This window comes from Mandrillus leucophaeus, unplaced genomic scaffold (assembly GCF_000951045.1).
Source record: "Mandrillus leucophaeus isolate KB7577 unplaced genomic scaffold, Mleu.le_1.0 Scaffold101, whole genome shotgun sequence".
NCBI lineage: Eukaryota > Metazoa > Chordata > Mammalia > Primates > Cercopithecidae > Mandrillus > Mandrillus leucophaeus.
This window is the reverse complement of record NW_012098210.1, coordinates 1,686,246-1,699,603: the sequence shown is the minus strand read 5'-3', so window position 1 is coordinate 1,699,603 and position 13,358 is coordinate 1,686,246. Positions and strand designations below refer to the sequence as shown.

The following is a 13,358-nucleotide window of genomic DNA, read 5'->3' as shown; positions in this document are numbered from 1 at the left end:
GATTACAGGAATAAGCCACCACGCCCAGCCATATATCACAATTTATTTAACTATTATCCTGTTTTTGGACACCTGATTAGGTTCCATTTTTTCTGGCTACAATACATAGAGCTGCAGTGAATATCTGTATGTGTACTTTTGTGTAGACATATATTTTTCATTTCTCAAAGGTGAACACCTAGAATTGAAATTCCTGGGTTATTAGATAGGTGTATATTTCACAGATATTGCCAAACAGTTTTCTAAAACTGTAGAGTTGGTTTACATTCCCATTTTAAAAACTTGGAGATCATCTGTGCTCTACTCAAGAAGCTTTAATTCAACAAAGGCAGGCTGGCAGGGCATTGACTTTGGGTTTTTTTTTTTTTTTTTTTTTGAGACGGAGTTTCATTCTTTGGTGCCCAGAATGGAATGTAGTGTGCGATCTCAGCTCACTGCAACCTTTGTCTCCTGGGTTCAAGGAATCCTCCTGCCTCAGCCTCCCAAGTAGATGGGATTACAGGCACATGACACCACACCTGGCTATTTTTGTATTTTTGGTAGAGATGGGGTTTCACCATGTTGGCCAGGCTGGTCTTGAACTCCTGACCTCAAGTGATCTGCCCATCTCGGCCTCCCAAAGTGCTGAGATTACAGGCGTGAGCCACATTGCCCAGCCTTTTTTTAAAAAAAGCTCTTTAAGTGATTCTGATTCACAATCAGGTTAAGAAGTATCTTAAATTACAATGTTTGTAATCATAATAAAATAAGCTACTCTTACAGCTTAGAAACAAAATGAAGCAGGAAAGAATATGATGTTAGCTTTATTTAAGGATACTACTTGACTGGCAAAAACCTCCTCACAGTTCTGGTTTTCTCTTACCTTAGTTATTTGAACTGCATCATCCATTACCACTCACTGGAATTCCAGAAATATCTTTTTTTTTGGTTGTGTCACCTGCAACCAAAGGAAAAATACCTTTAGAAATATACAACATGCCTGAGCAGATTGTTTTAGCTTAGGAATGCAAGACCAACCTAGGCAACATGCAAAATCCCATCTCCACAAAAAGCAGACAGGCAGGGTGGCACATGCCTATAATCCCAGCTACTTGGGAGGCTGAGGTGGGAGGACTGCTTGAGCCCAGGAGGTGGAGCTTGCAGTGAGCTGAGATTGTGCCACTGCACTCCAGCCTGGAAACAGAGTGAGACCCAGTCTCAAAAGAAAATAGCCAGGCACGGTGGCTCACGCCTGTAATCCCAGCACTTTGGGAAGCCAAGGTGGGTGAATCACTTGAAGTCAGGAGTTTGAGACCAGCCTGGCCAACATGCTAAAACCCTGCATCTACTAAAAATACAAAAATTAGCCGGGCATGGTGGCACGCATCTGTAATCTCAGCTGTTCGGGAGGCTGCGGCAGGAGAATCGCTTGAACCCGGGAGGTGGTGGCTGCAGTGAGCCCAGATCGTGCCACTGCACTCCAGTTCAGGCGACAAAGTGAGACTCCATCTCAAAAAGAAAAATAAGGCTAGGTGCAGTGACTCACGCCTGCAATCCCAGCACTTTGGGAGGCAGAGGCAGGCGGATCACCTGAGAAGTCAGGAGTTCGAGACCAACCTGGCCACCATGGTGAAACCCTGTCTCTACTAAAAATACAAAAATTAGCCAGGCACAGTGGTGGGTGCCTGTAATCCCAGTTACTTGGGAGGCTGAGGCAGGAGAATCGCTTGAACCCGGGGGGGGAGGTTGCAGTGAGCCGAGATCATGCCAGTGTACTCCAGCCTGGGCAACAGAGTGAGACTCCATCTCAATCAATCAATCAATAAAACAGTCCTATTTAAACACTACGGATTGTTTTGGAGAGTGGAGTATATCCTAACAAGATGTTTCACAGAGATGCTTAAAATTCCAGGAGCCACAGAACAAAGCTCCATCTTAAATAGTTCAGATTTCTGAATAGCTCATAGGTCTTTCAAGTAAGGGTAGTATGGAACACTCCTCCCTGTCCCACAACTTGGACTATGCCACCACAGGGTTGTTTATACACCATTAGGCCCTTCCCTAGGGAACATATGGCAGTGTCTAAAGATAGTTTTGACCGTCACAATTAATAGCAGGGAGGCTGTGCTACTGGCATTTAGGGGATAGAGGCCTAGAATGCTGCTAAGCATCTTACAAATCACAGGACAGCCCCCTATAACAACGTATCTGGTCCTGTATGTCAACCGTGCCAAGGCTGAAAACCTCTACATTGATCAAAGACCTATCTTTAGTCAATGACTGTGCGAAGTGGTAGTACAAGAGCCTAGTCATTTCTACCCCTTGTGGTATTCCTCTATCAGACAATCTGGGTAGGCAGAGACTTTATCAGGTGTGCACTGCAGTCTGATGGCTCCCCATACCCAAACATGTTCCCTTCCCCTTTTCTTCACAGGCATTACACCTCTTCTAAGCCCTTTGCCCTCCAACCCCATCTGTGTCTGCTTCCTGTAGAATCCAGCTGGCACATAAACTAACATTCACATTCACACTGAATGGAGTGTACATTCACACTGATGGAGAAACAAGAACCACTGGGGGGGAGGGGGGAAGTCCCAATAAATAAGCCAAAATGTTAAAAATTCTAGACTTCTGTACTATCCAAGTATTCCATAACAGCCATCTATTATTTATACATAATAAAGAAAATATTAAAGTAAGACTTTATACTAGATTTTGCTCCTGAAGACATGTTCTAATGGCAGGCTAAATTGCTATACTTTGTATATACAGTGTACCCAAATTCAAGGAAGGGCGAACAACTGTTGTTCTTCCAAAAAAAAAAAGCATATTCCCAGGTACTAAGGAAATAAAAGATCAGACAATGGGCTTCACAGACATTTCATAAGCTCAGCTTCCTCATTTGTTAAATCAAAGTTGTACTATTAATAGTTTAAACTAAAAACTTTTAGAGGAGACTACAGAGCCCATTCAGTTTGCCCTCCTGCTTTCAGAGATGAGACCAATGTTCCAGACAGAATGACAATAACTGGGCAAGCAAAGCACAGTTGTTGGCTTTGGTTCTCAATGTCTGGGTCCATTTCTCTTTCCAGGTACAATGTAATGCATCTAAATGAAGAAAGCACATTAAGCAAACAGTTCCAAAAAGGTTACAATATTAAGATTATTCCAAGAACTATTCAAAATCTAGCCCTTCACTCCATCATGAAAACTGGATGGTGGTATCTGATACTGCCATTCCAGGTTTTCTTTCTGAGTACTCAACTCCCTCAGCACATAAATAGGCTCAAGGCTTTACCATCTTTAAAAAACCTCTCTAGAATAAACTACATTCCCAGTGCCTCCCCATCCCAGCCATCATTTTCCCCCCTTCCCTCCTTGAAAATATTCTCAATAGTTCATACTCTCCCACCTCAAACCAGGGGCCTTTGACATAACACCCTCACCTGGCCTCTATAGAAACTGCTCTTGATTCATCAGTCAACGATGATCTCAAATTACAGGATCTGACCACCCTAAAATTCCCATCATCACTCCCTCAGAATTTCTTTTCCTCAGCAGAAGTACCTAGAACTATCCCTTAAATGTTGGTGTTCCCGGTGTTCCATCTTCCAATCTTCTCACTCTGTACCAGTGGCTGCACATCAGAATTGCTGGGGGAGCTTTCAAAAAATCCTGGTGCCCAAGTCCAGCTCAGGTGCATCATAATCTTGGGAAAGAGGGGGTTGGGGCTGAGTTCCTGGAAATGTCTGTCTGGATGTTTGGTTTTAAGCACTCCAGGTGATTCCAATGTGCAGGCAGTGCTAAAAAGCACTCCTCCATCCAGTCTTCTTGAACTCCTTTCTTCCCACATCCATTTCCCGCCTCAGGCTCTTTCCAAACTCCAAACCTATAAATTCCCTTGCCTTCTAGACCTGCATATTCACAAGCACCTCTGATTCAAATAATCAACCCTCACAGAAATGTTATCTTATTCCATATCTCTTCTTCCTTAATTGCTTATTTCAATGGATAAAAATTACCACCTACTCATTGAGTTAGCAAACTTTTTCTGTAAAAAGCCACACAGTAAATGTTTGGCTCTGCAGGCCAAACAGCCTTTGTCACAATTACTCATCTCTGCTGTTGTGGCAAAAAAGCAGTCATAGATACGTAGTTTCAGCATAGCTATATTCTAATAAAACTTTATTTATGAACATTTAAATGTTAATTTTATATAATTTCCATGTTACAAAATAGTATTCTCTTCTTTTGGGGTTTGGTTTTTTTTTTTTTTTTTTGAGACAGAGTCTCACTCTGTAGCCCAGGCTGGAGTGCAGTGGCACAATCTCGGCTCACTGCAAGCTCCGCCTCCCAGGTTCACACCATTCTCCTGCCTCAGCCTCCCGAGGAACTGTGACTACAGGCGCCCACCACCATGCCCGGCTAATTTTTTGTATTTTTTAGTAGAGAGGGGGTTTCACCGTGTTAGCCAGGATGGTCTCGATCTCCTGACCTCATGATCCACCTGCCTTGGCCTCCCAAAGTGCTGGGATTACAGGTGTGAGTCACCGTGCCCAGCTTTTTTGATTTTTTTTCCAACCACTCAAAGATGTAAGAAACATTTGTAGTTGGTGGGCTATGCAAAAACTGGCATTGGGTTGTAGTTTGCCAACCCAGATCTACCCCCTTGCCAAGCTAGAAATCCTAGTTGTCCCAATTACTTTCTTTCCCTTAGCCCTAGAGTCAATCATTAACTCTGTTGCAAACTACTTTAACTGTTTATGGCCTCCCGCAACTAACAGTAAGATCCTTGAGGGTGAGTGGAGGTTGCAGTGAACTATGATTTTGCTACTGCACTCCAGCCTAGGTGGCAGGGCGAGATCCTGTCTCTAAAAGATAAAAATAAAAAGATCCTTGAGGGTAAGGACTGTGTCTTAATAATATCCACAGAGCCTAGCAGAGTGTCTAGAACACTGTAGGCAATCTTCCTTTAAGTCTTTCCCCTAGTTCAAAACACACAGAAATTCTACCACCATGAAAGGCCATTATATATCCTATTAATTTGAATCAATCTTTATTCTAAGACATCAGTTTCTTTTTAGTTTAACTTATTTCTGAACTTGATAATAAGGTTTAAAGGGAGGAAAAAACCCAGCAAATTTTAAAATGCATTAAATAAAGGCTCAGGCAGACATGACCCATATTTCTTAATAAGCACAAGTAATAAAGATCATTGCTATTCAATTACTTAATAACTGCTTAATTTCTGTTTTCTGGGTACTTTTTCTGCTTGGAAATTTGAGACAATCAACTTGGTCAAATCTTGGAAGACATTGTCAGTACAATGGCTGATTACCAATGATAGATAATCAACACATCAAAAAGCAGCAGCTCAACAAGGATCAGAATAAAAATAGGTATTATATATTAAAGTACTTACTATGTGTCAGACACTGTATCGAACTGTACAATGTATATTATTCAAGGTTACCTTCAAAACAGCACACGAAATAGACACTTCATTTTGAAGATACTACCAATGAAGAAACTATGGCACAGAGTAGTTATTAATAAATAACTTGTCTACAAACAACTGGTACATGGCAAGACTGAGACTCAAACCCAGGTGTATATGACTTCAAAATCTGCTCTTACCCACTAGCTAAACAAAGCCTATAATTCACGTATGTCAACAACCACAAGAGGAAAAGAGCTTTATCCAAAAGGAACTGGATGAAAAGTTTTAAAGCCCTGTTGGAAATGTACCATAGCTGTCATACACTCCTAAGAATGGTGCAATGTACACAGCCAGTGAGGCTTTCCAATCATGGTCTAACTAAATGAATAAAACAAACGGGAAGAGCCAATTTGTGGATATGGCAGACTCTCCTACCCCAAAGACGGGAAATAAAATCTTTTTCACAAATCAAACAGAGTCCACAAATCAAACAATAGTACCATCCCCAACTGTTAACAGAGCCATTCATAGGAAGTCCCATGCTTACTACGGCAACTACTGGTCTTGCTACTCACCACGTTTCTACTTTTTTGCTTCCTCAGGAAGCAGACAGGAAAATCGCTCTCCTGATCTATTTTGTAAAGAGGAGCTATCATTTAAAAATAGAGTTTTATAAGTGAATATGTAGCCAGGCACAGTGGCATGTGCCTACAGTCCCCAGCTACTCCAGAGGCTAAGGCAGGATCACTTGAGCCCAAGAGTCAGGGTTTAGCCTGGGCACCCTGTCTCGTTTTAAAAAAAAAAGAAGAAAAAGAGAATCCGTACATAGTAATTAATACTTTGCCTGACACTCAATATTTCTCTATACTAAACTCCATCTTTAAAAAACACTGTCTTTTTTTTTTTATTATTTTTTGAGACGGAGTCTCACTCTATCGCCCAGGCTGGAGTGCAGTGGTATGATCTCGGCTCATTGCAACCTCTGCCGCCCGGGTTCAAGTGATTCTCCTTCTTCAGCCTCCAGAGTAGCTGGGATTACAGGCGCCTGCTACTCTGCCCAGCTAATTTTGGTATTTTTAGTAGAGATGGGGTTTCATAATCTTGGCCAGGCTTGTCCTGAACTCCTGACCTCAAGATCCACCTGCCTCAGCCTCCCAAAGTGCTGGGATTACAGAGCCACTGAGCCCTGAGGTTTTACTTTTTTTTTTTTGAGATAGGTCTCACTATGTTGCCCAGGTCGGTCTGTAACTCCCAGGCTCAAGCAATTCTCCCACTTCAGCCTACCGAGTAGTTGGGATTACAAGCATGTGCCACTACACCCAGCTCTATCTTTTTCTAATCTAGTAATACAGCAATCTAGAAAATTATTAAAACTCTCCAGCTACCAAAATCTAGAAATGTTGGATAAATGTAAACATCCTTCGAAAAGCTTAGCTAAGTTCTCAAGGGAGCAGGGAAAACTACCAGTGGCAAGAAAGCAAAAAGTGAACCAAAGCTAAGGCTGACCTCTGTATTGGGCCCAGGAGCATTTGTTAAGACTTTTGAATAACAAGGGAGGAAAAAAGACAGGAAACAGGAGAAGGGTAGGAAGGGCTCTGGAGAAAAAGTCTCTCATGAAATTGTGGCTCTCTAAGGCCCAAGGTCTCAATGAGAATAGATCAGAGAAAATCTACCTTCAAGAACAAGGAGAGACCCCAAATAAATGGAAAGACATCCTATGTCTTTTTTTTTCCCCCAGAAATAAAAAAGCTTTCATGTCTGTAATCCCAGCACTTTGGGAGGCCGAGGCTGGCGGATCACTTGGGGGTCAGGGGTTCGAGACCAGCCTGGCCAACATGGTGAAACCCCATCTCTACTAAAAATACAAAATGTAGTTGGGCGTGATGGTGTGTGCCTGTAATCCCAGCTACTCGGGAGGCTGAAGCAGGAGAACTGCTTGAACCTGGGAGATACAGGTGGCAGTGAGCCAAGATCATGCCACTGTACTCCAGCCTGGGAAACAGAGCAAGACTCCGTCTCAAAAAAAAGAAAAAAAGAAAGAAAAAAAGAAGAAATTAAAAAGCTGACCCTAAAATTTATATGGAATGGCAAGGGACTCCAAATGGCCAAAACAATCCTGAAAAGGAAAAACAAAGTTGGAGAACTCATATTTCCTGATTTCAAAACTTACTGCAAAGCACTGGTAACCAAAGCTGTGTGGTAATGGTATAATGAGTGATATATAGATCAATGGAATAGTTTTAAATGAGTCGAGAAATAAATCCACACATCTATAGTCAACTGATTTTTATTATTTTATTTTTTAGAGACAGTGTCTCATTCTGTCACCCAGGCTGGAGTGCAGTGGCACAATCAGAGCTCACTGCAGCCTTCACCTCCTGAGCTCAAGCAATTCTCCTGCCTCACTCTCCCCAGAGGCATACACCACCATGGCCAGCTGGTGATGAAATACTGGCCTCAAGCAATCTTGCCATCTGGGCCTTCCAAAGCTCTTGGATTATAAGCATGAGCCACCATGCCCTATAGTCAACTACTTTTAGGGAAGAGTGCTAAGACAACATTCAATGGGGAAAGAACGGGCTCTTCAACAAATGGCACTGGGACAACTGGATATCCACATGCAAAAGAATGAATCCTTACCTCATACAATATATAAAAATTAACTTGGGACTGAAAGTGATGGCTCACGCCTGTAATCCCAGCACTTTGGGAGGCCAAGGTGGGCATGGATTACTTGAGTCCCGGAGTTCAAGACAAGCCTAAGCAATAACAGTGAAACCCCATCTCTAGAAAAAAATACAAAAATTAGCCAGATGTGGTGGCACAAGCCCGTGATCCCAGCTACTTGGGAGGCTGAGGTGGGAGGACAGCTTGAGCCCAGGAGGTCAAGGCTGCAGTGAGCCAAGACTGTGCCACTACACTCCAGCCTGCACCACAGAGCAAGACCCTGTCTCAAAAAACAAAACAAAACAAAAAAATCAAAGTGGATTAAAAACTTAAAAAGCTACAACTATAAAATAATTATTATTCTTTTTTTTTTGGAAACAAGAGTTTCACTCTGTGGCCTAGGCTGGAGTGCAGTAATGCAATCTCGGCTCACTGCAATCTCTGCCTCCATGGTTCAAGTAATCTTCCTACCTCAACTTCCTGAGTAGCTGAACAGGCACACACCATAGGCTAAATTTTTGTATTTGAGTAGAGATGGGCACCATCTTGCCCAGGCTGATCTTGAAATCCTGGGCTCAGGCAATCTGCCTGTCTCAGTCTCTCAAAGTGCTAGGATTACCGGCATGAGCCAACGTGCTTGTTCTAAAACTATAAAATTATTAGAAGAAAACATAGGTAAATCTTCAGGACACTGAATTTGAAAACGGATTCTTAGATATTGCACTAAAAATCATAAGCAACAACAAAACTGACAAATTGGAATTCATCAAAATTTTGAAAGACAACCTATGGGATGCAAGAAACTATGTGTTAATCAGATATCACATATCTGATAAGGGTCTAGTTATCAGAACAGATAAGGAACTCTTACAATTCAATAACAAAAAAGACACCTCTCACACAAATATATATGTATACATATATTTACATATATGTAATACATGTTATATATTATATATATTTAGTGAAATATATCAATTATATGAAATTCGAACTTCTGCATCCATAAAGAATGTAGCTGCACTCATTCATTTACTATTGTCTGTGGCTGGCTTCAGACAACCTTTTGTGGTTTTCGTTTGTTTTCTTTTGTTTTTTTTGAGATAGAGTCTCACTCTCATCCAGGCTGGAGTAGAGTGGCATGATCTCGGCTCACTGTAACCTCTGCCTCCCGGGTTCAAGCAATTCTTCTGCCTCAGTCTCCCGAGTAGCTGGGATTATAAGTGTGTGCCACCACGACAGCTAATTTTTGTATTTTTAGTAGAGATGCGGTTTCACCATGTTGGCCAGGCTGGTCTCAAACTCCTGATCTCAGCCTCAGCCTCCCAAAGTGCTGGGATTTACAGGCATGAGCCACCGCACTAGGCCTGTTTTGTTTCCTGAGACAGGATTTCACTCCATCACTCAGGCTAGAGTACAGTGGTGCAATCACAGCTAACTGCAACTTCGACCTCCTAGACTCAAGGGATCTTCCCTCTCTATCTTTTGAAGGTTACATTAAATAATGTACATTATACAGTCTGACACAGTGCCTGATACATAACTACTTAATAAATGGTACTCATATATTATTATTCTGATCCTTGTTGAACTGCTTTTTGATGTGTTCTGGTTATCCATAATTGGTAATCAGCCACTGTACTGGCTGGCAGAGTGGAGTGGCTTACATAGCTTTCCACTGCTGCTCAGTATAGCACAAATCACAGTGACAAAGTTATAACTCAACAGCATGTTTGGTGCCACACATGCATACTGTCATACTGTGACATTTTATTTTTTTATTAATGCATAACTGTTAGTTATCAGTAACTAAAAGTAGTTATTTTGACATGTTATTAGTACATAACTATCATTAGTTATTAGTGCATAACTAGCATGTCAAAAACAAATGCACTTTGAATGTCATGTTTTTTATTTAATTTTATATTTTTTAAAAACTAGAGATGGACTTTCACTATGTGGCCAAGGCTGGTCTTGAACTCCTGGGTTTAAGCAATCCTCCCACCCTGGCCTCCAAAAGTGCTGGGATTACAAGTGTGAGCCACCACACCCAGCCTGAATGTCATGCTTTTAAGGCACAGTGGAGGGTATGCATTGTTTTATTAAGACAAGATAGGAAAGCGTTTTATTATGCAACGATTCTAGTCATCCCTTGGTATCTGTGGACCAAATGTGGATACCAAAATCTATGCATACTCAAGTCCCACAGTGGCCCAGAGGACACAAAAATTTCACTGTTCTGTATCTGGGGGTTTCCTCAAATAATATATTTTTGATCCATGTTTGGTTGTAGAGGTATATACTGCTGATTGTATTTACTGAAAAAAAATCCTCATATAATTGGACCTGTGCAGTTTGAAATCGTGTTGTTCAAGAAGTCAACTGTCTATCTGTGCTAAAAGAATTCAAAATACATCAATGTTACCAAACTAAGGACTGATCACAGTATTTCCGATTCACAGGAAAGCAATGGTCAGAAAAATTTGAAAATTTAAAGTAGAATGTTTCATCACAGCAAGGAGGGAAGGTAAGGAATAGAAAGTAAGTTTCTAAAGGGGGAAGTTTCTAAGTAGCTCATTTGTTAGCAAAGCGAGAAAAGTAATATTCTAGTGACAAGTTAATTAAATCAAGAAGAAGCTAAAGAAAAGTATCCAGAGAAAATAAACTTGCTTAAGGGTATTAATTAGCCTTTCTCTAGGCTTTCTCCAGACAGCTAACCAAAAAAAATTTTTTTAATTTAATATAAGATAATTAAAAAAAAAAAAGAGTATTAGCCTTTTGACAAAACCATTTGCTCTAACAGTTGAAAATATTAGGAGCAAGATCAATAACCTGTTTTTTTTAAAAAAAAAAAACAAGGCAATTGAGGTTAAGTAGATTTCCATCTCTTTTGATGAGTTTGATAGATGTTACAATACTGTTCAGATGTTTATTCAAGGAGTCAGTGCCAAGTTTAAAACAACAGAAGAATGAGCTTCTATTAATAGTCTGTGTTGAACAACTACAAACAAGAAGTTGGAAAAGTATTAATTCCATACTTCCATTCCTAAAGTGGAATCTCAGATATGTTATCATTGATAATGGTAAAAATATGTGTGAAGCAGAAAAAGGTTTAGTTGAGTAATTTACAAAACTTGTGAAGATGTAAGTTGGTTATTCATGTTTTTTATCAACAGGTATTCTATGAAAAATATCTGAATTTATCATGAATTATTAAACCAACCATGTTAATGGTAAATTTAATTCACTGTCATGGGCTTAACCATTGTCAGAAACAGAAGCTGAATAACCTGACTTGCCCAGGCACACAGCAGTTTGATGGCTGAGCTGTACTGAAGTTTTATCATGCTTTTTTTTTTTTTTTTCTTCTCAGCTTGGAGCTGAGATTGAAATTTTTCACAACAATAAGACTGCTTTCAGATACTATGATCAAACAATAAATGGCTTTGAGGATTAGCTTCTGCTGCAGATTTTATAATAGTAAATTCAACTTAAAATTACAGGACAGAACAGCACTTATATATGAAACTTAAACTGCTGTTATTTAGACAACTAACTTTTGAATCATAAGCAACATTGAGCTGCTTTATACACTTTACATGCTATCAAAAGTTAAAACAAGAAGTGAGATCTCCATTTCCAAACAAATTTGCAGTGGATACAGTTTCTTAGCTCAAACTACATTTCCAGAATAATTTTTAGGACCCTAATGTACAAGGAAATTTCTATATTTCAAAATCTATTTAACCGCAATTGTGGAGCTTCTGTCTAACCTTCGACTGGAAGTAATTAAGCAGCAACGAATAATATACTAAAAGGCAAATGTTATAAGAAAAATCGAATTCTGTAAATGCTTCCTGAGTTATTAATTAAAATCATACGCTTATGGGCTGGTATCAATTAATTTGACATGTATGTGTGAAAACGTGTCAAAGATGAAATATATAAAATCTCATTACAGATCTGCATTAATAGATGAATACTTGCAATCAATTTTGATGATTATTGAATAGGAAGCACTAACTCTGAACCCCAATTAAGCAAAATGTTATCACTCCAAAAAGAATTCCATTCTTCTCATTAGTATACCTGTATTTCAAAAAATTGTTTTTATTATTTTGAATTTAATCAATAAGAAATTTCTCAAAATTTGTTTTTCTCTTGTTATATCAGAACCTACAAATCCCTTGATTCTACTTCAGCCTGCAAAATCTAAAATATTTACTATCTGGCCCTTTATAGAAGGATCAGATAATTACTTCTTTGCAGAAAGGTTTTCTTCAGCCTAAGCATATAAAAGCTTGTCCTCTATCTCCTTCTGGGATTGGTAAAAACTTACCTAACACAAATAGGACTCAGGACTAACTGGTTACATGAAAAAGTACAGTATATCAGGTAATTTTAAAAATGTAACTGAAATATTTGATTTTTACTTAAAACAAATACATGTCACCTGCCAATATTATGGTAAAAAACCAAGGTCTCTTCTTTAAGTACATTTCTACTGTTTCAAATGTTCTCTCTTGCATACTCATTACTGATATATCATATCCATAACCCATCATATCCATAATCCACACTTGTGATTTCAAATTTCAGTTTCTTTAAATGGAACAAGAATCTAGGCAACTGTAAGACAACTTAGTATAGAACATTTAAGAATTTTATGAGGCCAGGTGCCATAGCTCACACCTGTAATTACAGCACTTCGGGAGGCCAAGGTGGGTGGATCACCTGAGGTCAGGAGTTTGAGACCAGCCTGACCAACATGGAGACACTCTGTCTCTACTAAAAATACAAAAAATTAGCCAGGCAAGGTGGCGCATGCCTGTAATCCCAGCTATTCGGCAGGGTGAGGCAGGAGAATCACTTGAACCCAGGAGGCGGAGGTTGTGGTGAGCCCGTGCCATTGCACTCTAACCTGGGCAACAAGAGAAAAAAAAAAAGAATTTTATGAGTTCCACCCCCAATCTTTCAAAATATTCACGCCCACAATTAATAAGACAGTAATTTGGTGGAAAAGGGGATTTATATTTATCTAATTTGTTTAAGATCGTCAACTAAATTTTCCTAAAAACAACTACTTTTTGCAGTCATATTTCATTAGTTTATATAATGTTTAATTAAATTATGAAATTACAGTAATAAATGTAACTGGCATAAGCAGATTTGGAATAAACATACTGACCCCTGGAGTGTAAAATTCAACTAGTGAGAGCTGAAAGCAAGATGTGCTAGAGAGCAGCCAACCAACCATGAGTGTTCAACTTTT

At 39.7% G+C, this 13,358-nt stretch overlaps 1 protein-coding gene across 3 annotated transcripts in view; it reads right to left on the bottom strand.

Annotated features, from left to right (window-relative positions):
• Positions 1 to 13,358, bottom strand: part of PTPRA (protein tyrosine phosphatase, receptor type, A) — a 189,809-nt gene that overhangs the window by 134,891 nt on the left and 41,560 nt on the right. For 2 of the 3 annotated variants that reach the window (XM_011974654.1, XM_011974651.1), the window contains one exon: positions 863 to 937. Coding sequence is in view for 1 of the 3 variants with exons in the window: in XM_011974651.1 (XP_011830041.1) it covers positions 863 to 889 (27 nt within the window). In the remaining 2 variants the exon portion in view is untranslated. Of the gene's footprint in view, positions 1 to 862; positions 938 to 1,231; positions 1,309 to 13,358 lie in introns of those variants that run through there. The other variant, XM_011974659.1, reaches the window with a different exon arrangement.